Below are 21,031 nucleotides of genomic sequence, written 5' to 3' on the forward strand. Positions count from 1 at the left end.
CTGGTGCCTCATTTTTTAAGAATGTAAAAGGATTCCAAGGCCAAAAAACTTGGGAACCACTGATCTAACACTTTTTTTTTTTTTAAGATTTCATTTTTATTTATTTGTCAGAGAGAGAGAGCGCACAGGCAGGCAGAGTGGCAGGCAGAGGCAGCGGGAGAAGCAGGCTCGCCGCCGAGCAAGGAGCCCGATGTGGGACTCGATTCCAGGATATGGGGATCATGACCCTAGCCCAAGGGCTCCGCTTAACCGACTGAGCCACCCAGGCGTCTCTTACTTTTTTTTAATAGGTTGGACCTACTTTCTAAGCCAGAACCCTACCAGGAGCTCAAAGATGGATATTCATCTCTGGTTAAGCTTCCAGAAGGAACAGGTAGCTACTTCGCAGACCAGTGCACCCCAGGACGTCGAGTGGGTGGAACCGCGGTGAAAACCACAAGCTACAAGACCGCACACGTCTTTAACTCTCACTCGGATGTGCTGAGTTACAAAGTAACATCTGCGCCGGTCTCCTGCGCTCCGCTCTGACCTAAGAGGACACAGACGTCACCTGGCGCATCTGGGCTCAGCCAGAGGTGAGTGCGCCGTCATGAGTGTCCACATGCAGAGAGCGTGGTCCAGACCTCCAGCAGTGACAGAAGTGACCAGAAGGTCAAGTACCATTGACTGGCCCTGAGTTCAAGTCCCGGAATCCACAAAAAAGACCCCCCTCCACCCCACAGGCCGCGAAACAACCCGAGGCAAGAAACCTCAGAAAATGAAGCTCTTAGAATGACCCGTGTTTCCCTCTTCCTTTTTCATATAATCCCCCCTTCTGCCGCCAATATAGCGAAAACTGAATTCCACGCAGGGAACTTTGGGGGTAAGTCGATGGAGTGCCTTTGATCCGTGCTTGATTCGTACCAAAATTCACGGCTGAGGGGGAAACACGAGGCGGCCCGTCTACACTCCCGCCTATCTATGCCTGGAAACCCGAAAGCCAGAAGGTACCGGGAGCCCAGGGCCCGGCCGCGCCCAGCAGCTCCTCCCACGGCCGGCCTCCCGCGCCAGAGTTCAAGCGCGGCGCCGCGGTGCCTCCCACGGTCAACCTGCGCGCATGCGTCCTCCGCCCGCGGAAACTTTTTCTTGCAGGTCCCGGAGGCGAACCCTAGAGGGCGCAATAGCCGAGCGCCTCCAACAGGGACTTCCGGCGGCGAGTAGGCGTGATTGGTGGAGCCCCGGGCAGGGGGCGGGGCACCGGGAAATTCGAATGGCAGAGGCGGGCCAACGGAGGGCGTGGAATGGACGCGGGGCGTCGGGGGCCGCTGAGGCGACGCGGGATGGCCTCGGCGACCTCAGGTACGCGAGCCCGGCCTGGACGGGACGCCGGAGCCCGGAGCCTGGTGGGGGAGCGCGCCGGAGTCCGGTCCCGGCGCCGCGGGTCGTCGGGGAGAGGCCGCGCCGGGCCGGGGACGGGTGGAGCGGGGCCGTGCGGCCGTCGGAGCGGGGCCGCCCCGGCTTCTGCCGGCCTGTGCGCCGCTGCGCCGAGTTCCGAGAGCCTCGGCCCACACTCGCGCTCTGCTCCTGCGGGAGCTCCGGTTTCTGCGTCGAGAGGGGACGGCGGGCGGGCGGGCGGAAGGAGGCGGACCCCGCCCGGTACGCACCGGCCGGCAGGAGCGGCGCGCGGCGGGAAGGGCCGGGGGAGAGCCCTGGGGGCGCGGCGGGCCGGCGGAGCTTCAGGGGGGCTGCGGCCGCCGCCCGAGCCCCGGCGGTCCGTGGACGCGCAGTCCCGTGCGTTGTTTGTCCGCACACGTCTCTGCGTTCCGGTCAGTGACCGTGCGGGCCCCGCGGCCCTTGATGGGGGCGCCGTGTGTTGGCCAGGCCCTGCCGAGAAACCGAGCTTTTGGGCAGAATGTCCGACGCAGGGTGAGCCCTTGCTGGGTCCCCGGCGCAGGGGTGAGCCCTGCGCGGCGATGAATCATTTAATCGTCGCACAATACCGGGAGGTGCTTGGTTGTTACTGTCCCTGTTCTGCAGAGGAGGAGACGGAGACACCGCCGGTTCAGTCGCTTGCTCAGAGTTGACACGACTAGGGAAGACTGGGGTCTGGATCTGCGCTCAGGCAGACTCACTCTAGAGCCTCTTACCCTGATGCCGGAGCATCTGACATGGTTGCTCTGGAAGGCCACCGCCCCTCGCCTTGTCAAGACGCCCTGTGTCTGCTGCACAGTAAATATCATAAAAGTGCTTGAGAGAATAGTGACCCTTCCCCAGACGAGCTTTCACTCTGTTCAATCGATGATCCTATCAATACATACGATCACGGAAAGCCATGATAGATATGTATAAACCGCTGCAGAGAGTACAAAATCTGAAGTAAGTAAACCCTTGGATACTCCGGGAGGATTTGATTTAAGGAAGTGATACTGGAAGCGGGTTCGAAGGTTGGATGGCACTTTACGAGGCCTTGGCTGGATGAGAAGACCACCGAGTGATTTTTTTTTTTTTTAAGAGTTTCTTTATTTATTTGACAGCACAAGCAGGGGGAGCGGCAGGCACAGGGAGAGGGAGAAGCAGGCTCCCCACTGAGCAGGGTACCTGATGTGGGGCTCGATCCCAGGACCCAAGGTTCAGACCTGAGCTGAAGGCCGATGGATGACTGAGCCACCCAGGCACCCTCTCAAGTGATTTCTTATTTATGATGTATACAGAGGCCAATGACAGACGATGTCTGTGGCTTAGTTTTCTCATCAATAAAGGCAGAGTTAGGGACCGCTGGGTGGCTGAGTCAGTTGGGCGTCTGTCTGCCTTTGCTTGCTCTGTAGGGATTAGGAGTCATCAGCTTTAAGACAGTAAGTGAAGCTAAGAAAGCCTGGGACCATATCCATGAAATGAATCCAAGTAGCAGTTCTCAACGAGGGGCAGTGTTGTTCCCTGTGGGGACATCTGTGACATCTGGGGACTTTTTTTGGTTGTTATGAGGGGGGTGGCCCATGGAATGCCACTGTCATATGTGTCCAGCATATGTGTGCTAAACGTCCTACAACACACAGGAACACCTTATTACAAAGGATTGTCCAGCCCAAAGTCATAGTGCCCACATTGAGCAACCCTGTGCTGGAGAGATGGTAGAAGGAGCCTAGGAAAAAACGTTTAAGATTGGTGGAAACTTAGATGGGGAGAACAGAGAGCTGTTTCCCTCCGTTCTCAGGCCTGGAAACTGAGGGGAAAGTCTTTCTCAAGGGAAGGCAGATCAAGGGCGTTGGTTCTTGCTGGGAAGTCCAATGGGATGAGGGGCAGGCATGTCTACTGGATTTAGCAGGTACGGAGGTCATTGGTGACCCTGCAGAATGGTGAGGGCAGACGTGAGCTGGTGCTGCCTGGAGGAGTGAGTAGCCAGAGTGCAGGAATGTAAGAACAATCGCTCACGATTACTGAGCGCCGGCTGCCGGCCGCGGGGCCAAACATCGTGTGTACATTCTTTCTGTGGCTTCTTACAATCTTATGAGGGTAGATACTATTATAAAGAGAAACTGAAGTTCAGAGAGGTTAAGAAGCCTTCCCAAGGTCACACAGCTGGTAGGTAGAACTTGTCGTTTGACTCCAAGGCCTATGGGGTTCCATACGGGAAGGGGGGCGAGGAGGACTGGGGGCCCATATAATGAACTTTGGAGTTAGACCTTCATTGGAAGCTCTGTCACTAGGTAGCTGTTGGCCATAGGCAAATTACCTGACCTCTATACTGAGGCTTCCACATTTGGAAAGTGAAAGATGAATACAAAATAAACTAAAACACTTACTGAGCTTTTACCGATGTGCCGAATGTTATTCTGGGCACTTTTACATCAGTTACCTTATTTACCGCCTTAACAATCCAGTGAGTACGGGTTTTCGTTTATTCGCACTTTACAGGTGTGGAAATTGAGGCACAGGAATAGACCCCCAGTTTATTCAGTTAGTTGTAAGTGGTAGAGCTGGGATTTGAACGCAGGCCATCCTACCTGGAGTAATGAACCTACTCACTGTAGGCTAGTTTACATGTTACTTCTTTTCATTCTCGTTAAGCCTTTGCAAGGTCCACCTCACCCCATTTTACAGACAAAGAAACCATGGCACATGGATGTTAAGTCATTTGCCCAAGGTCACAATCTAATAAGTGTTAGAGCTGGAAATTAGATTCACTTGTCTGACCCACGGCTATGCTCTTTCTACATCACCACAGACTTCCCCTTCCCTTTAAACTTCTGTAAATGCGGGGCACCTGGGTGGCTCAGCGGGTTAAAGCCTCTGCCTTTGGCTCGTGGTCCCGGGGTCCTTGGATGGAGCCCGGCATCGGGCTCTCTGCTCAGCGGGGAGCCTGCTTCCTCCTCTCTCTCTGCCTGCCTCTCTGCCTACTTGTGATCCATGTCTGTCAAATAAATAAAATCTTTAGAAAAACAAAAACAAAAAAACTTCCGTACATGCTTCTATATCTGCCCTTTCTCTGTTCTTCCAAGAACCCTGGGCAAGAGAGATAAGGAGAAGCCCCTGCATGCATTTTTGACAAGTCAGTGAACCTCTTTGCACCTTAATTTTCCCATCTGCGCGGGTACGTCCACAGGTCTCTGCTGACCGGCTGCTGACTTTCAGGGTTCATGAGGATCAAAGGAGAACTAGATGCCCAAGTGCCTTGTAGCCGTGACGCGGAGTCCTTGGCTTCGTCCATCAGGCGAAGAAGCAGAGGCCCACTGCTTGTAGGCCCTCTGCTTATGGGGATGCTTACTGTGTGTAAGGTTCTTAGCAGAGCCGTCTGTGCACCTTGGAGTCGTGCTGTTTCTGTGCTGGCCCCCGATACCAGCCTCGTGCCTTCTACGAGGCCCTGACAACCAGCTGCGACCACCCGCAAAAATGACAGAGTCAGAGCTGCCAGGAACTTCCCCAGGTCGTACATAACAGGCTAGATGGCATCAGCACTGAAACCATATTTTTGGAGGCCAAGAGATCTAGGTTGGAATTCTGCTGTTAGGGCAGCCTAACACTTGGTTGAGTGTCCCAGTTCTTGGGTTTCGGCTCAAGTCATGATCTGGTGGTTGTGGATCAAGTCCTGCTTTGGGCCCTGTGCTTAGTGCGGAGTCTTTGAGATTTTTTTTCTCTCTCCCTCTTGCTCACTTACTCTCTCTCTCTCTCTCTCAAATGAATAAATAAATGTTTAAAACAACAACAATAAAAGAATTCTACTGTTAGCTGTGAACTATAGTGTGGTATCCGCCAATCCGCCAACATAAAACAAAGAAATATTTTCCTCATAAGATATTTTCAGCTCATTCAGTCTTTATGAAAATAAAGAGGATTGTTGTTAACATTTTTTTTTTTTTTAAGATTTTATTTATTTGGGGACGCCTGGGTGGCTCAGTTGGTTAAGCATCTGCCTTCAGCTCAGGTCATGATCCCGGCGTCCTGGGATCGAGTCCCACATCGGGCTCCTTGCTCCGCGGGGAGCCTGCTTCTCCCTCTGACTCTGCCTGCCTCTCTGTCTGCCTGTGCTCACTCTCGCTCGCTCTCTTTCTCTCTGATAAATAAATAAAATCTTAAAAAAAAAAAATAAGATTTTATTTATTTGACAGAGAGAGAGCGCAAGAGAGGGAACACAAGCACAGGAAGTGGGAGAGGGAGAAGCAGGCTTCCCATAGAGCAGGGAGCCTGACATGGGGCTTGATCCCAGGACCCCGAGATCACGACCTAAGCCGAAGGCAGAGGCTCAGCCCACTGAGCCACCCAGGTGCCCCAACCAAACAGGCTTTTTTATCAAAGTTTTATCTTGTGTTTTCTGATAAAATATTCATAATCTTTTTCTTAGTGACTTAGATTTAATAATTGGAAGCAAACCAAACAGAAAGCTTACACTAGGGAAGGATTGCGTGTTCATGCCTTTTGCACCCTGAGCTGGGACAAAAGAGACTAGGGGCTGCCTCTCAACCTTATTTCTCTGAAATGAAGATGTCCACGGTGTTATTTATTTTAATGCAAACATTACAGCATTACAGAACTGTGTAACATAAAAAAGAAGCCCACATAATCCCCATCAAGAGAAAAACGGTCATTAAGTTTTATGTGTATATACACTTAAATATAATTATATGTTATAAACCTCAGGTGGGAAATAGAAGCACAGAAAGTCAGGCAGTTCATTAATGGTTTGGGTGGGGGCTAATGTCAACTCATTTATTTTTTAAGATTTTATTTATTTGATGGAGAGAGAGACAGAGAGAGAGGGAACACAAGCAGGGGGAGTGGGAGAGGGAGAAGCAGGCTTCCCACAGAGCAGGGAGCCGGACATGGGGCTCGATCCCAGTACCTGGGGATCATGACCTGAGCTGAAGGCAGATGCTTAACAGCTGAGTCACCCAGGCACCCCAACTCTTAATCTTTACAACAACCCCAGACGATGCTGGTCTACAACACCTTTGCACCCCAAAGCATGTTTCACCAGCAGCATCCATATCACCTGGCAGTTCGTTAGAAATGCAGAATCTTCATCTGCATTTTAACAAGATCTTCCGGGTCATTTTTGTAAACCTGACAGTCTACACCCCACTGGACCTACTCGTAGAGCCAGGAAGGAACTGGGGCCGCCACCCACGGTACAGCCAGGGTGGAAAGAATTTCCCTGAAATGAACTAGGGGCCTTGGGCCTTCCCGTGGTGTCTCCAGGACCTCAGCGCCCACCTCCAGTCCGTCTTCCCTGCCCTCTGTCAGGGTAAAGAAAGTCTCTAATCTACTCAAGATGCTGGGATTTGGTTTTGTTTTTAGGCTCTGCTTCTTTTGAGGAGCAAAAAGACAAAATGTGGGCCATGACCCAAGTTGTAATGGGCACAGGCCCTAGGCATAACATACTGCAGTGTTCAGAAGAGCTGCTGCCCCTCCGTGGGCTTCTTCATTGGCAAAATGGCCTGAGTAGAACCTACCTCAGCGACACAGTGAAGATTAAAGCATGTCTGGCATGTAGTCGGCGCTTACTAATGTTAATGTTTGTTACGTACGTGACATGGTTGGCGGAGAAGCTCTCTTCCCCAACTTCCGGCCGTACTCCGGGGAAGCGGCCGTTCATCCTTCAGAGCTCAGCTGTGTCAAGCAGCTCTTCCTGCAAGACTCTGCTGTATGTCACGCCTGAAAACTTCCCTTCTGTCCTCTAGGTGCTGGTCGCTGTCGGCTAAGCAAGGTGGGGGCTGGCCGGCGCCCGCCTCCAGCTCGAGTTAGGGTGGCTGTGCGGCTGCGGCCGTTTGTGGACGGGACAGATGGAGCAGGGGGTCCCCCTTGTGTGCGCGGCATGGACAGCTGTTCCCTGGAGATTGCCAACTGGAGGAACCACCAGGAGACTCTCAAATACCAGTAAGATTCAGGCCACTCTGCCCTCCGGCCCCTCTCCTCTCTCCTAGGCCTGTTCACATCACACTGCCCACACGGTTTCTCAGAAGTTTCTTCAGGATCCTTGTTCCCTCCTCAGCACAGCTTTGTTCCTCAAACCTTCGTCTGGTCTTTCCGATGCGTTCCTGAGTGCCCACTCTGACAGGTCCTCTGGGGGATCCTTGGGGGAAGGCCGAGGGCTGAACCAAACCCATTACTGTTCTCTGGTGGGGGAAATGGGCCCAGAGAGGGAAAGGGCAGGAGTAGCGGCGGTGAGCAGGGGAGCCCGACTAGGGTCAGGGACGTGTAGGAAGGGCTTGGCGGGGGGCACAGACCAGCCACAGCCGACCCAGGCTGCAGCTGGGCGGCAGGAGAGAAGACCACCCAGATTTGGGGAAAGCGCTCCCAGGCGCAACCACTACGCTGAAACTCCGCTGGCGAGTGAAAGTTCAGACTCTTTGGCTCCTCGTTTGAGGCTGGGAGTGGCAAACTATGGCCTGCAGGTCCAATCTGACCAGGAGTCTTTTTTGTAATAAAAGCTTTATTGGAACAGTTGTTCATTTACATACTGTCTGTGGCTGCTTTCCGACTCTAATGATGGCAGTAAATCGCTGCCAAAGGGAATCCTATGGCTCATGGAGCCGAAAATATTTACTCTCTGGCTCCTCCTAGAAAACGTTTGACAACCTCATTCTAGCCCCTTGGCAACGTGACTTATTTTCAGGCTCATGCCCCCAACACAGTCCCCGTTAAAACCGCATCTCGGCTGTGGCCTCAGCCCCGGCTTCTCCAGAGTCCAGAGCATGGATCGCCGGTGTGGGGGGTCTCCCCTTTCATCGGGAAGAACCTCTGCTCCGTTCTGATGTACAGATAATCCTTGCCGTGGGTGCTGTCTCGGGGAAAAAGATCAGGAAGCCCTGCCGTTTCACCCCATGCCTTGTCTGCTTGCTATTTTGGAAACCTGGAATATCTTTCTCCTCTCTCTCTGGCAAAATCCTCTTTCCTCAAGCAGAATCAGTTACTCTTTCTAGTGTGTCCTCCTCTTCACTCCCTGAATCACAGCCATGTATGGGTTTCTTTCTGTCCCACCAGACTGCAGAACTCCCCAGGGTTCTGGACGTTAGACTTATCTCTGTATTCCTAACACTGGCACGGGGACTGGGGCACAACAGGTGTTCAGTGGTGCTTTCTAGGGTCTTTATGTAAGAAAAGCGACAGAGACTCTTAAATCCGAGGCCAGTATTGCCCTCTAAGTCTGGGGCAGGATGGAACCCTCCAGTCATTCCCCCTTTCTTTCGTGCCTGCAGGTTTGATGCCTTCTACGGGGAGAAGAGCTCTCAGCAGGACATCTACGCGGGATCAGTGCAGCCCATCCTCAGGCACTTGCTGGAAGGGCAGAACGCCAGTGTGCTTGCCTATGGGCCCACGGGGGCAGGTGAGGGAGCCAGGTAGAGAGCGGCTGTGGGGCTGAGAGGGCTCGAGAGCAGGAAGATCTCACAGCAATCTTCACTCTTTCCCCAGGGAAGACGCACACAATGCTGGGCAGCCCCGAGCAACCGGGAGTGATTCCCCGGGCTCTCATGGACCTCCTACAGCTCACGAGGGAGGAGGGCGGCGAGGGCCGGCCATGGGCGCTCTCGGTCACTATGTCCTACTTAGAGATCTACCAGGAAAAGGTGAGGCCCCACTCTGCTGGGTGTGGGGAGAGACAAAGGTCAAAGAGAATAAGATCCAGTTCTTGATGATGAAGCTCTGCCCTAGCAACAACGCGAGACCTGGAGAGACAGAGGTTGGGTTAGCCGGTGGTACACGTCCGACAGGCCAGCAGAAGGAGGGGACTGATGCCCAGGCAGTAAGCAGCCTGTGTCTGGAGAACTGGCCCTACCTCTCCCTGCTCCAACAGGTATTAGACCTCTTGGACCCTGCATCGGGAGACCTCGTGATCCGAGAAGACTGTCGGGGAAACATCCTGATTCCGGGCCTCACGCAGAAGCCCATCACTAGCTTTGCTGAGTTTGAGCAGCACTTCCTGCCAGCCAGTAGAAATCGGACCGTGGGAGCCACGCGGCTCAACCAGCGCTCCTCCCGCAGTCACGCTGTGCTCCTGGTTAAGGTGAGGCCCGGTTACAGGGGGAGGACATGGGAAGCCCCTAGAGGGTGAATTAAGTTTGGGGGCCCTTGCTCTTTACCCCAGGTGGAGCAGCGGGAGCGTCTGGCCCCGTTTCGCCAGCGGGAGGGTAAACTCTACCTGATTGACTTGGCTGGCTCCGAGGACAACCGGCGCACAGGTAACAAGGGTCTGCGGCTGAAGGAAAGCGGAGCCATCAATTCCTCCCTCTTCGTACTGGGCAAGGTGGTGGACGCGCTGAACCAGGGCCTCCCTCGCGTGCCTTACCGAGACAGCAAGCTGACTCGCCTATTGCAGGTCAGGCCACCCATCTTGGGGTAACAAGGGGCTGGAGAAGAAGGTTCTCAGGTGTGCTGGGGGGCTGGGGAACTTCAGTCAAGGAATGGAAATGTGGGGCTTCTGATCTCTGCCTATCCTGCCCAATCCCTGTCCCTCAGGACTCTCTGGGCGGCTCAGCCCACAGCATCCTTATCGCCAACATCGCCCCCGAGAGACGCTTCTACCTAGACACAGTCTCTGCGCTCAACTTTGCTGCCAGGTCCAAGGAGGTGATCAACCGGCCTTTTACCAATGAGAGTCTACAGCTTCGTGGTGAGGACGGGGGCTGGCCAGAGTGCAAAGGGCAGATCTGGACAACCGGAGAGTGTGCTGAAGCTGCCCAGCATCAGCACAGAGGCTGACCTGCCCCACATCTTTCCTAGTCTTGGCACCCGTTAAACTGTCCCAGAAAGAACTGCTTGGCCCGTCAGAGGCAAAGAGAGCCCGTGGCCCTGAGGAAGAGGAGACTGGGAGTCCTGAGCCCCCAGCAGCTCCAGCCTCAGCCTCCCAGGAACTCAGGTGAGCAAAGGCTGGGAGCCTAGGGGATGTCCCCTTGCTGTCGCGTGTGGGTTAGATGCAGAGAGTAGTCAGATCCTTGTGCTGTGAACTTGTTCCTCTCTCCTCGAATTCACCCCAAGCCCTATTCTGCTGAATTCACTGGAAGTGCCGAGCTGTCTCTAGCCTTGGTGCTGCGGTCCGTCAGGGGCCTGAAGGAAGCCTCCTCCTGGGGCTCCCGGCCCCTCCCTTTCCACTTTCCAACCCCTTCAGGCAATCAGCAAAACCTCACATTTGGAAGCCGCTGTTTCAAGGATGAGCACTTTAACTTCTGGCTCAAGGAGTAATCTGGATCAGGCCTCTTCTGTCTAGAGGATAAGAGCAAAGCAGAGAGAAAAGGGATGAAGAGCTCTGTCTCCCTGAGACCGCTCAGTCTGTGCATTGGAGTCCAGCGTCTCCAGGACTCTGCAAGGAACCCGTTGCTGTCCTAACTTTGCTTCTAACCTCTATCCAAAGTCTCTAAACTTAGACCTTTCTGTGTGTGTGTGTGTGTGTGTGTGTGTGTGTGTGTGTGTCGCCTCTCTCTCTGGTTCTGATGGCCCCACCGCATGGCCCAGGTTGCACGAATCCGTAGGTCACTGCTATTTGGGGTCTTGCTTTCTTTCTGTGGCTACCAGAGCAGTTGGGGGCAGAGTAGGTACTAATCCTTGACCTCCTGAGGTCACCTCTGTTCACTAGTCTTCAGACTTAGACAGTTTAGAGAGACTTTATTTGGGCTTGGGTCGAAACCCAGCAAAAGTAAGACTGCAGTTGCCTCCCTAGAATGGCAGGGGTGGGGTGGCGGAGCTGCTACAGTTGAGGCTGGATGGCCTACGGGAAAGGGTGTTTGCTTAGAACCCCGTCTCAGTCTTGTCCTCTCAAGCTACCTGTCAGCAGTCCCGTGTTCTATGTGCATAAATTCAGAGAAACATGCATCCTTGCAGATATGTGTGTTACATGTGAACAGGCAAAGTCTCTGCCAGACAGGTACCCCGGGTAAGCCCAGAGACGGGGCCCATCAGCCCTGGTCAGACCCTGACCTCAGGGGCTCAGGTTTCAGGAAACGAGAGAAGAGGGGAACATCAGATGATGCAGAGTAGGTGGGACAGGATGCGATCAGGAAGGACTTGCTGCTGCTGTGAGAGCCAGGAAGGAAGGACCTCTGGTGTTCACCCAGATTTTCTGATCCTGCTCTTCTTAGACCCTTGGGCCCAAGGAACAGGGCAGCCTCTGTCCTTGAGGAGCTTCACGGTACAGGAAGGAAGATACATAGTCAAGTTGGGTTTCATGGGAAAGGTGGTGTCCAATTGACTTAGTGATAACTGGGAGAGAAACAATTCTAGACAGAAAGAACAAATGTTAGGCATTGTCATGCTCAGATTAAGTCAGGACTCCGCTCCAAGAGGCCTTTCCTACTGTCCATGGGAAGAAGGCTTGGCATTTGGTCCCCAGTGGCTTTCAAAGCCCTGCTGAAGATGACCTCCACTGTGAATCTTTCCCCAACAGCTCTGGCTCTTTCAAAGAAACCGATGCACAATCCTTGCTGTCACCTCCCAGTCTCTGCCTTCTGTGATGACAGGGAGTGCCTGCAGGCCAGGGTGGGGCAGTGTCTTGGAGCCTGAAGGCTTGGAACTCGGGTGTGCACAAAGCGCTTATTCCTGTCAGATCTCCTGGCACTCTGAGAGGTGACATGGCAAGTAGTGATGGAGCCGCATTCACCTGCTGAAGCCGTGCACCTAGACAGTCTGGTTGACTTGCTCGGGGTTGCCCAGCAAGTCTACACCAGAGTGTGGACCCCTGGAATACAGCAGTAGAAGGCATCATGAGGGGAATCCTGCTACTGCAGAGAGGGTGATGAGAGATGGGCCAGGTGCAGAGTGACCTTTGTCTGCTCAGCCCCCTACAGAAGCTAAGTAGCATGGACCCCGCTGTGCTGGAGCGCCTCCTAAGTTTGGACCGTCTGCTGGGCTCCCAGGGGAGCCAGGGGACCCACGGGCTGAACACCCCAAGGCGAGAGCGGATGGTGCTCATGAAGACAATGGAGGAGAAGGATTTGGAGATTGAGGTAAGTGTGAGGGATATGGGGGCTGGGATTCCTACGGGCCTAAGAAGCCATCTGAGCATCTTCAGGCAGGGAAAGGCAGCAGAAGCCTGGACCAGCATTTAGTTTTTAGCCTAACACTGGAACCCCTTGTCCCCGGCTTCTGCTTGAATGTCCTTAATGTGGTGGGACTTTGAAAAACAACTGAGGTCAGCTCTGAGGAGGTGAGGGGTGGACATCCCCGCGAAAGGAGCTAATGTTAGGTCTTGTCATTTCCCAAAACCCAGTTCAAATTAAGTTAGGACTTTTTGCCTGAATAGTCCTTTCCCTTCAGTGTTTCACAAAGGGTCCTGTTCCACTTTGGAGCATCCCTGACCATCCGAAAGCCCTTAATCATACTGGGCTCCAGTTGTCTCCTGGTAGCGTCTCTCCTTTGTCCTCACCCTGCCGGCAAGGGGCTCAGAACCCTGCACTCACTTTCCTAACCCACCTCCTTCAAGCTGCCCGAAAGTTTGTTCTGGGTCACATGTCTCTCTGATCCTTTCCAACAGAGGCTTAAGATGAAGCAAAAAGAACTGGAAGCCAAGGTTCTGGCCCAGGAGGCTGTGGACCCAAAGGAAAAAGAGAACTCGTCTCCCACAATGCTCCGACCGCTTGCTCGCCGCACAGTCACTGTAGCAAAGCCCCTCAAAAAGGCTGTGGTGATGCCCTTACAACTGAGTAAGTTTGGCTGTGGGGGCCAGGAGGGCCCCGATGACAGATCCTGGAAAGGTGGGAGGTGTTCAGAGCAGCTTTCATCATGTCATTCGTGTACTCCCACCATACTGCAACCCTGGGGAAGGCAGTGGGTGGTGGTGAGGACCATCTGAAAGCCAGCTCTGGTGCTATGTGCTCAGGCACTTAGTACGGTCAGGGCTGACTGACCGGGCCGTGACTGAGTACCATGCAGTAACAACCGAGACTACCGGCGGATACAGGTGTGAGAGAAGTTCTGTGGGAACCACAAAAGAAGAGGTTCACTTGGGCTGGAGGGGAACCAGGGAATCAGGAATAGAAGACCCAAGTAAGGGAGGGCAAAAAGTAACCTCTGCCATGATTCCGGGTCACAATTCTTGCCTTTAGTTCAGGAGCAGGCAGCATCCCCAAATGCTGAGATCCACATCCTGAAGAAGAAAGGCCGGAAGAGAAAGGTGAGTGCAGCTGGAGCCACAGCTGGAGCCACAGCTGGAGTGGAGAAATGAGGGTAGTGAGCTCTAAGGGGAAGAGCACTGGCCATGGAGTTAAAACACCAGCTGTTTGCAAGTTGCTTACCCTTGGAATGTGGAGGAGATACCTCTCAGGGCATTTCCCATGAGTAGCAGAGAGGGTATCAGTCACCGTTACTTCCCTTTCTCGCTGGTGGCTCTCACCCTCAGCAGCCACTTACTAGGTACAGTAGCCTGAGTCCTCCTCCACAAACTGAAGAGTCCACCCGGGGAAACGTGACCTAAGCACTCAAGAAATGAAACAACACTGGAAGAATTACCTAAAAACTGAGAGAATGGGGTGGGGGCGTGGCTGTGTGCCTTCCTGGGAATGAAAGAGAGCTTACTCGTGATGCGCGGATTTAAGAGCTTACTATATGCTTTACGTTCCTTAACCCATCTGACCTTCACAAGACTCTTTCACACACTGGGCAAAATGAGAGTCCGCCCAGTGAGTGACTGGAGACCAGGGTTTGTGGACAGACACTTGAGGCGAAGAGGCTAGGGAGGCGGGGAGAGAGCTGCTGTTAGGCTCCTGTCTTTGGCAGAGGAGTCTAAAGCGGTTTGCTGCCATGGGCTGAACAGCAAACTCTGTTTCTGTCACTCACCTCCCCTGCCTCATAGCTGGAGTCCCTGGATGCTTCAGAGCCAGAGGAGAAGGCTGAGGACTGCTGGGAGCTCCAGATCAGCCCGGAGCTACTGGCTCACGGGCGCCAAAAAATACTAGATCTGCTGAATGAAGGCTCTGCCCGGGATCTGCGCAGCCTGCAGCGCATTGGCCAGAAGAAGGCCCAGCTCATCGTGGGCTGGAGGGAGCTCCACGGCCCCTTCAGCCAGGTAATGGCCCAGGGAGGGTGGCCCTGGAAAGGACCTGGGGTGGGGGCGGGCGGGGAGAAGCCCCGTCCCACCGCTGCCGTCCCTCCAGGTGGAGGACCTGGAACGCGTGGAGGGCATATCCGGGAAGCAGATGGAGTCGTTCCTGAAGGTGAGCCCGGCGTGGCCCCTCCTCCCCGGCCCGGGCGCTGCCCCCAGCTTTAACGCTGCTCTCCCCTGCCCTCCTGTCTTGCAGGCGAACATCCTGGGTCTCGCCGCGAGCCAGCGCTGAGGCCCTCCGACCGCCAGCTCCTGTCCTTCCTGTGCCATGTTTTTGTTTTGTTTTTCAAATCCTCGTATAACTGCGTGTCGTGTAAATACAGTTTCTACTCTGGTGTTTCAGCCTGATTCTTGGGACTGCGGGGGCGGGGCCGGGGGCAGAACTGCCCTTGGGCTGGGCCGCAAGCTCCGCCGCCGAACTTCCTCGGGCGCCATCTTTGGGAAGAGCAGGAATGAAGCCGGGCAGGATTGTAAATAGACCGCTGGAGTGGGGAGGGGGAAGGGACGGTGGCCGAAAGGAAACAAAAAAGTAACGCGAAAGCCGGAGGCCGACGACCGTTAGGCGGGCGCGCGCCTCGAGTTTAGCCCCGCCCCATCCGTACCCCCGGCGCGCGCTCCCCTGTTCTCCCGCTCAGCAACGACAGCGGTTTTATGCGCGTGCGCGCGAAATAACGGCCGCTGGCGGAGAGAGGAGGGGGGTGGAATCTTTGAAGGGGGGGGAAGAGAGAAGCCGCCCTGTCTTCCGCGCGCCCACCACCTGCGCCATCGTCAGCCAATCAGCGGCCGTCTCAGGGGTCTCGCGCTCGGGGCGACTCGGGCTGCTGGGTGGCTCCCCCGTCCCTCCTCCCGCCAGAGTCCCTCTCGTACCTCCCCCTCCCGCTGGCCTCGCGCGCGCTCGCGCTCGCGCCCGCTCCAGCCTCTTGTGTGTCCTCGCGCCCCCCGCCCGCCCTCCCCGCGCGCCGTGTGCTCCGCTCCCCCCACCCTCCTCCTCCTTCCCCCCTCCCGCCCGCCCCGCGCGCCTCCTCCCTGGGTTCCCCCTCCCCCACTACCGCCTCCTCCTCCTCCCGCCCCAGGGTGAGCGCGAGCCACCTCCCTCCCTCCCTCCGCCATGGATCCCGGCAACTGGAGCAGCTTCATCTTCCAGGTAACAACCCCCTCCCCCCCGCCCCCCACCCCCCCTTCTCACACCCCCTCCCGCCCGCCCTCCCTCCCGTCCCACCCCCCCTCCGCGCGCCCGGTGCGCGCGCAGCTGTCCCCCTCCCTCCCTCGCGCCCTCCCCCGCCCTCCCCGAGGCGCCGGCTGGGCGCGCGCGCGGCGGGGGCCGAGGCTGCTCCCTCGCTCCCCCCACCCCGCCCCGCCAGGCTCCAACCGCCGCCGCCGCCGCCGCCGCCGCCGCCGCCGCCGCCGCCGCCCGGGCCCCCGCCCCCCGCCCCCGGCCCCCGGCCCCGCGGGGCCTCCCGCCCCCACCCAGGGGGCGTCGCCGCCGCCGTCGCCGCCGCCGCGCTCCGCGGCCCGCCAGGCGCCCTCCTTCCCTCCCTCCCGCCGGCCGGGGTGCGCGGGCGGCGGGGCGGCCCGCGGGCCATGCGTTCGGCGCGGCCCAGCCCGGCCGGCCGGGGGCGGCGCCCCGAGCCCGGGCCCCGCGCGGCCCGCGCCCCCGGCCCCCGCTGAGCCCCGGGGGCCCCGCCGTGGCCGAGGCCATGTTCCCCGTGTTCCCTTGCACGCTGCTGGCCCCCCCCTTCCCCGTGCTGGGCCTGGACTCCCGGGGGGTGGGCGGCCTCATGAACTCCTTCCCGCCACCTCAGGGTCACGCCCAGAACCCCCTGCAGGTCGGGGCTGAGCTCCAGTCCCGCTTCTTTGCCTCCCAGGGCTGCGCCCAGAGTCCATTCCAGGTGAGTAGGGGCCGGCCGTGGCGGGCCGCGCCGGGAGGGCGCCGACCCGCGGCCGCGGCCCACACGGCGCCTTGTCTTCGCAGGCCGCGCCGGCGCCCCCACCCACGCCCCAGCCCCCGGCGGCCGAGCCCCTCCAGGTGGACTTGCTCCCGGTTCTCGCCGCCGCCCAGGAGTCCGCCGCCGCCGCGGCCGCCGCCGCCGCTGCCGCCGCCGCGGCCGCCGTCGCTGCTGCGCCCCCGGCCCCGGCCGCCGCCTCCACAGTGGACACAGCGGCTCTAAAGCAGCCGCCGGCGCCCCCGCCGCCGCCCCCGCCGGTGTCGGCGCCCGCGGCCGAGGCCGCGCCCCCTGTTTCTGCCGCCACCATCGCCGCAGCCGCGGCCACCGCCGTCGTAGCCCCAACCTCGACGGTCGCCGTGGCCCCGGTCGCCTCTGCCTTGGAGAAGAAGACAAAGAGCAAGGGGCCCTACATCTGCGCTCTGTGCGCCAAGGAGTTCAAGAACGGCTACAACCTCCGGAGGCACGAGGCCATCCACACGGGCGCCAAGGCCGGCCGGGTCCCCTCGGGGGCTATGAAGATGCCCACCATGGTGCCCCTGAGCCTCCTGAGCGTGCCCCAGCTGAGCGGCGCCGGCGGGGGCGGGGGCGAAGCGGGCGCGGGCGGCGGGGCGGCCGCCGTGGCCGCGGGCGGCGTGGTCACCACCACCGCCTCGGGCAAGCGCATCCGGAAGAACCACGCCTGCGAGATGTGCGGCAAGGCCTTCCGCGACGTCTACCACCTGAACCGGCACAAGCTGTCGCACTCGGACGAGAAGCCCTACCAGTGCCCGGTGTGCCAGCAGCGCTTCAAGCGCAAGGACCGCATGAGCTACCACGTGCGCTCACATGACGGCGCTGTGCACAAGCCCTACAACTGCTCCCACTGTGGCAAGAGCTTCTCCCGGTGTGCACGGGGCAGCGGCCGCCCGCGGGGCGGGCGGGGAGGGCGGGCGGACGGCGCTGGCGGTGGCCCGGCCTCGGCTGCCGGGGCGGGAGGCGGCGTCTGGGGCCGGGGACCGGGAGCCACTCCCCGGGAGGAGGGAGGGAAGCCTCGCCCGGTTACCAGGGAGCAGGGGGTGGTGCTTCGCCGAGGAGGTGGGTCCTCCGGGTGGGAGCAGGCTCGGCGGGGGCGGAGGGCCGGCCCGCCCCGCCGCAGGGAGGGGTTTCCCGCCGCCCGGGGGCTCCGAGGCCGGGGGCCGGGGGCCGGGGCGGGGAGGCGGGCGTCTCGGGCTCGGCCCGGCGGGCTGAGAAGTTAGACCGGGGAGCGCGCCCCCGCCGCAGGGCCCTAACCCCGACCCCAACGTATTCCCAGGCCGGATCACCTCAACAGTCACGTCAGACAAGTGCACTCGACAGAACGGCCCTTCAAGTGCGAGGTAGGAAGCCCGCCGCCGCCTCCTGTCCCGGTTTTCACGGTTTTGATCCTCCCGGTGGCTGAGTTCGGCCTCTCAGACCCCTTTTTCTCTCTCCTGTTTGCTCTTTCGCTCCCGCCTTCCCGTCCCTTCTTCAAGACCTTGCCGCCTCTCCCGCCTCCTCCAGACCCAAGACCCCCGAGGCTCGGATTCCTTTAACCTCTGGCCCCCTCCCCGCTCCCTGAAGCTTTAACTCTCCTGACACCCCACGGCCCTCCCCCTCCCCAGAAATGTGAGGCAGCGTTTGCCACGAAGGACCGACTGCGGGCGCACACAGTGCGACACGAGGAGAAGGTGCCGTGTCACGTGTGTGGCAAGATGCTGAGCTCGGCTTACATTTCGGACCACATGAAGGTGCACAGCCAGGGCCCTCACCATGTCTGTGAGCTCTGCAACAAAGGTACATGCTGGGGGACGCTGGGCGGGCCGGGGACAAAGGGTGGGGACCAAGGGTGGGACCGAGCCAGAGGCCCTTCCACGGATGAGGCTTCCAGGTGCTCTAGAGCCCTTTAGGAAGCAAATGGAGCAAGGGCGGGTCGACTGAGCCTCGTTAGGTTCTAAGAGGTCTGGGCTGGAGGCTCAGCTGCCAGGAAGAAGCAGCCTCTGGGGGTGGGTTGCTCTGGGGAAGGAGCGGTCCAGAGAGCCAGTGCCCAAGGGTTGGAAGGCAGGGTTTGGACCGCCCGCGCCGTGCCCTCCTGCTCTGGGGCAGGTGGAGTCCGACCGCAGGGGCTTAACGGCCTGCTGGGGCCATGCCCCAGCCGCAGAGGAAGCTGCTTTTAAACAGCTTCACCGATTCACCGAGTAATGAGTAACGGGGCTGAGACTGATTGGGGCCCTGGAGGGAGGGGACACAGCCGTCTCTGCTGAGGGTCAACTCTTTCAGGTGGCTAGAGATCAGTGTCCTGTCACCCGGGGAGAGGTTCCCCTAGCCACGGAGAATAGGTTCTGTGGGTACCCGGGCTGAGAAGCTGTGGCACCATGCACCCAGGCCCCAAGCTGAGGGAGGGGCTGTGCCCCACCAGCCCCACCAGAGTCGCTGGCCCCAGGTTCCCAAGGATGCGGTGGGAGGAGCACAGGGCTATCTGAGGAGGGCGTCCCCGGCCTTAGGAGAACAGCCCCGTCTCTGGGGTCTCCGCCTGGCTGACCCCCCATCCCCCCCATCCCAATCCACCCCCCCAATAGGCTTCACCACAGCAGCATACCTGCGCATCCACGCGGTGAAGGACCACGGGCTCCAGGCCCCGCGGGCTGACCGCATCCTGTGCAAGCTGTGCAGCGTGCACTGCAAGACCCCTGCCCAGCTGGCCGGCCACATGCAGACCCATCTGGGGGGGGCCGCCCCCCCTGTCCCGGGAGACGCCCCCCAGCCACAGCCCACCTGCTGAGGGGGACCCCCGCACCCACCAGGCAAGGCGTGGGGCATGGCTGGGGGGGGTGGGGGGGTGTGGGACGAGGGGGCTCAAAGGGCCCAGTAGGGGGTCTCAGGCAGGCCAGGGATGCCCGCGTACCACTGGAGCTAGGGAGACTTCTGGGGACAGGGAGGGCCCTTCAGGAGAACTGGGAGAGCCTCCGGGGGCCAGACAGGAAGTGAGCAACGGCTGTGTCCCAGGGGAGGGAGTCTGGGAACCAGGCTGGGGTGAGGGACCAGGCTCTTGCCTATCGGATTGCGCTGTGATCTCCTGGCATTTGTGCCCACGCAGGTACCGGTGAGGTCTGTCCTATGGCGGCAGCGGCGGCGGCGGCGGCAGCGGCGGCGGCAGCAGTGGCAGCCCCCCCCACAGCTGTGGGCTCCCTCTCGGGGGCTGAGGGGGTGCCTGTGAGCTCCCAGCCCCTTCCCTCCCAGCCCTGGTGAGCTCCAGGTTGGTGGTCGGGAGAGTGGAAAGTGGAGGGAAGTCCCTTGGTACCGCCTCCTCTGACCCCCTCTTCCTGCCGACTCCTCACTTCTCCCCCACCAGCCAAGGAGCCTCCAGAAGGAAAGGAGGAAGAGGTGTTTCTTAGGGGAATTCGCTAGGTTTTAACGATTTGTTTCTCCTGCTCCTGTCTCCTCCCCATCAGACCTGACCCCACACACACTTGTCCCCTCGGTTGTGTTGAAGCCCCCTGGACAGTGGGCAGGGGTGGCAGCGGACAGGAGCGGCCACTGCCCTCACCCCTTCTCCTCTCTGTGACCCCCTGCCCTGCCCTTACAGGGATCTGTGAGCCTTCTCCTCCACGGTCCTCACCCCCCCATACTGTCTGCTGCCCCTCCCTGGGGAGTTGGTGCTTTTTTTTTTTTTTCCTCTTAATTTTTTTTCCAGGGGGAGGGAGGAGAGGAAGGAGGGGGATCCAGATTCTGTCCCAGAGAGGGGAAGAGGCAAGACTGGAGAAGGGGCCGGAGCAGGGCAGGGCCGGCGGTAGTACCTTCACGAGGAGGGGTTGTTTGGGGTCAGGCCCTAAACATTGTCCTACTTGAGAACCTGTCAGGGGAAAACAAGTCAAGGGGAGCAAAAGAAGGAGCCACTAGGGCCAGAGGCAGGACAAGAGACGGAATTCTAGGGTGCCAGGGTGAATGGGGGATCCAGGGACTAGAGGTGCTTCCTGGGGGGGGGGGGGATGCGGTCACGGTGTCTCCCCCCGCCCTCTTCCACCCCAGCTCCAGCCCTGGCCTTTTCTTTTCATCCCTCTCCCCCACGACAGAAGCAGTGGCCCTGGCCATGTCATCGTGTTCCTGTGTCCCCTGCATGTTCCCCACCCTTCACCCCCCTCCTTTTGCGCGGACCCCATTACAATAAATTTTAAATAAAAACCTGTCTCTGACTTTGGAGTGGTTGGATTGCTCTCCCCAGAGCCCCAGTCCCCACCCCCCAAGGCATTACTTCTGGGCCTGGTGTCCCAGCCTTGCTCGGGCCTGTGTGGCTCCCGGGCTCTGGCTCCTCCCTCAACCCCTGCTGCAGCCCAGATTCAGGGTGGGGCCGAGGCTCCAGTGGCTGGAGAGCAGGTTCCAGGACTCCCAGGGCTCCCGGGAATACCCAGGCAGGCCCAGATTAGCCACTGGAGGGTTGAAGAGGCCTGGGTTAAAAACCCCAGCAGGAGACGCATGCTGCTCTTCTGCTCACACCCACTGCCTGCGGCTCAGACCTCTGCCCAGTACCTGCACACCCTTAAGGCCCTGGGGGCTGACAGTGGGCGAGGAAGCTGCAGAAAGGGTGCGGACG

The 21,031-nt window shown here is 58.6% G+C and overlaps 2 protein-coding genes and 1 long non-coding RNA gene across 4 annotated transcripts; 2 read left to right on the forward strand and 1 right to left on the reverse strand.

Annotated features, from left to right (window-relative positions):
• Positions 1–1,233: 1,233 nt before the first annotated feature.
• Positions 1,234–14,835, forward strand: KIF22 (kinesin family member 22). Its single transcript, XM_059155461.1, has 14 exons — positions 1,234–1,338; positions 7,152–7,347; positions 8,670–8,797; positions 8,884–9,038; positions 9,266–9,475; positions 9,557–9,787; positions 9,928–10,081; positions 10,192–10,327; positions 12,239–12,407; positions 12,935–13,103; positions 13,506–13,573; positions 14,252–14,464; positions 14,553–14,612; positions 14,697–14,835. The coding sequence occupies exons 1-14, from the start codon at positions 1,281–1,283 to the stop codon at positions 14,730–14,732; spliced, it is 1,983 nt and encodes a 660-aa protein (XP_059011444.1). The 5' UTR covers positions 1,234–1,280; the 3' UTR covers positions 14,733–14,835.
• Positions 11,055–13,972, reverse strand: LOC131819995 (uncharacterized). The gene is made up of 2 exons (XR_009349437.1): positions 13,469–13,972; positions 11,055–13,374 (listed from the first exon to the last, which is right to left on the reverse strand). It is a non-coding gene; the product is annotated as an uncharacterized LOC131819995 (long non-coding RNA).
• A 1,153-nt stretch (positions 14,836–15,988) lies between the features above and the next one.
• On the forward strand, positions 15,989–20,626 carry MAZ (MYC associated zinc finger protein). 2 transcript variants are annotated; one of them, XM_059155463.1, is made up of 6 exons: positions 15,989–16,389; positions 16,473–17,329; positions 17,738–17,801; positions 18,066–18,237; positions 19,020–19,244; positions 19,538–19,684. In XM_059155463.1, the coding sequence occupies exons 1-5, from the start codon at positions 16,198–16,200 to the stop codon at positions 19,220–19,222; spliced, it is 1,488 nt and encodes a 495-aa protein (XP_059011446.1). In that variant the 5' UTR covers positions 15,989–16,197; the 3' UTR covers positions 19,223–19,244; positions 19,538–19,684. The 2 variants fall into 2 exon arrangements, with proteins under 2 accessions (XP_059011446.1, XP_059011447.1); XM_059155464.1 differs by lacking the exon at positions 19,020–19,244 and having other exon boundaries at positions 16,000–16,389; positions 19,538–20,626.
• The last annotated feature ends 405 nt before the right edge of the window (positions 20,627–21,031 follow it).

The sequence above is a fragment of the Mustela lutreola genome, chromosome 17 (assembly GCF_030435805.1).
Source record: "Mustela lutreola isolate mMusLut2 chromosome 17, mMusLut2.pri, whole genome shotgun sequence".
NCBI lineage: Eukaryota > Metazoa > Chordata > Mammalia > Carnivora > Mustelidae > Mustela > Mustela lutreola.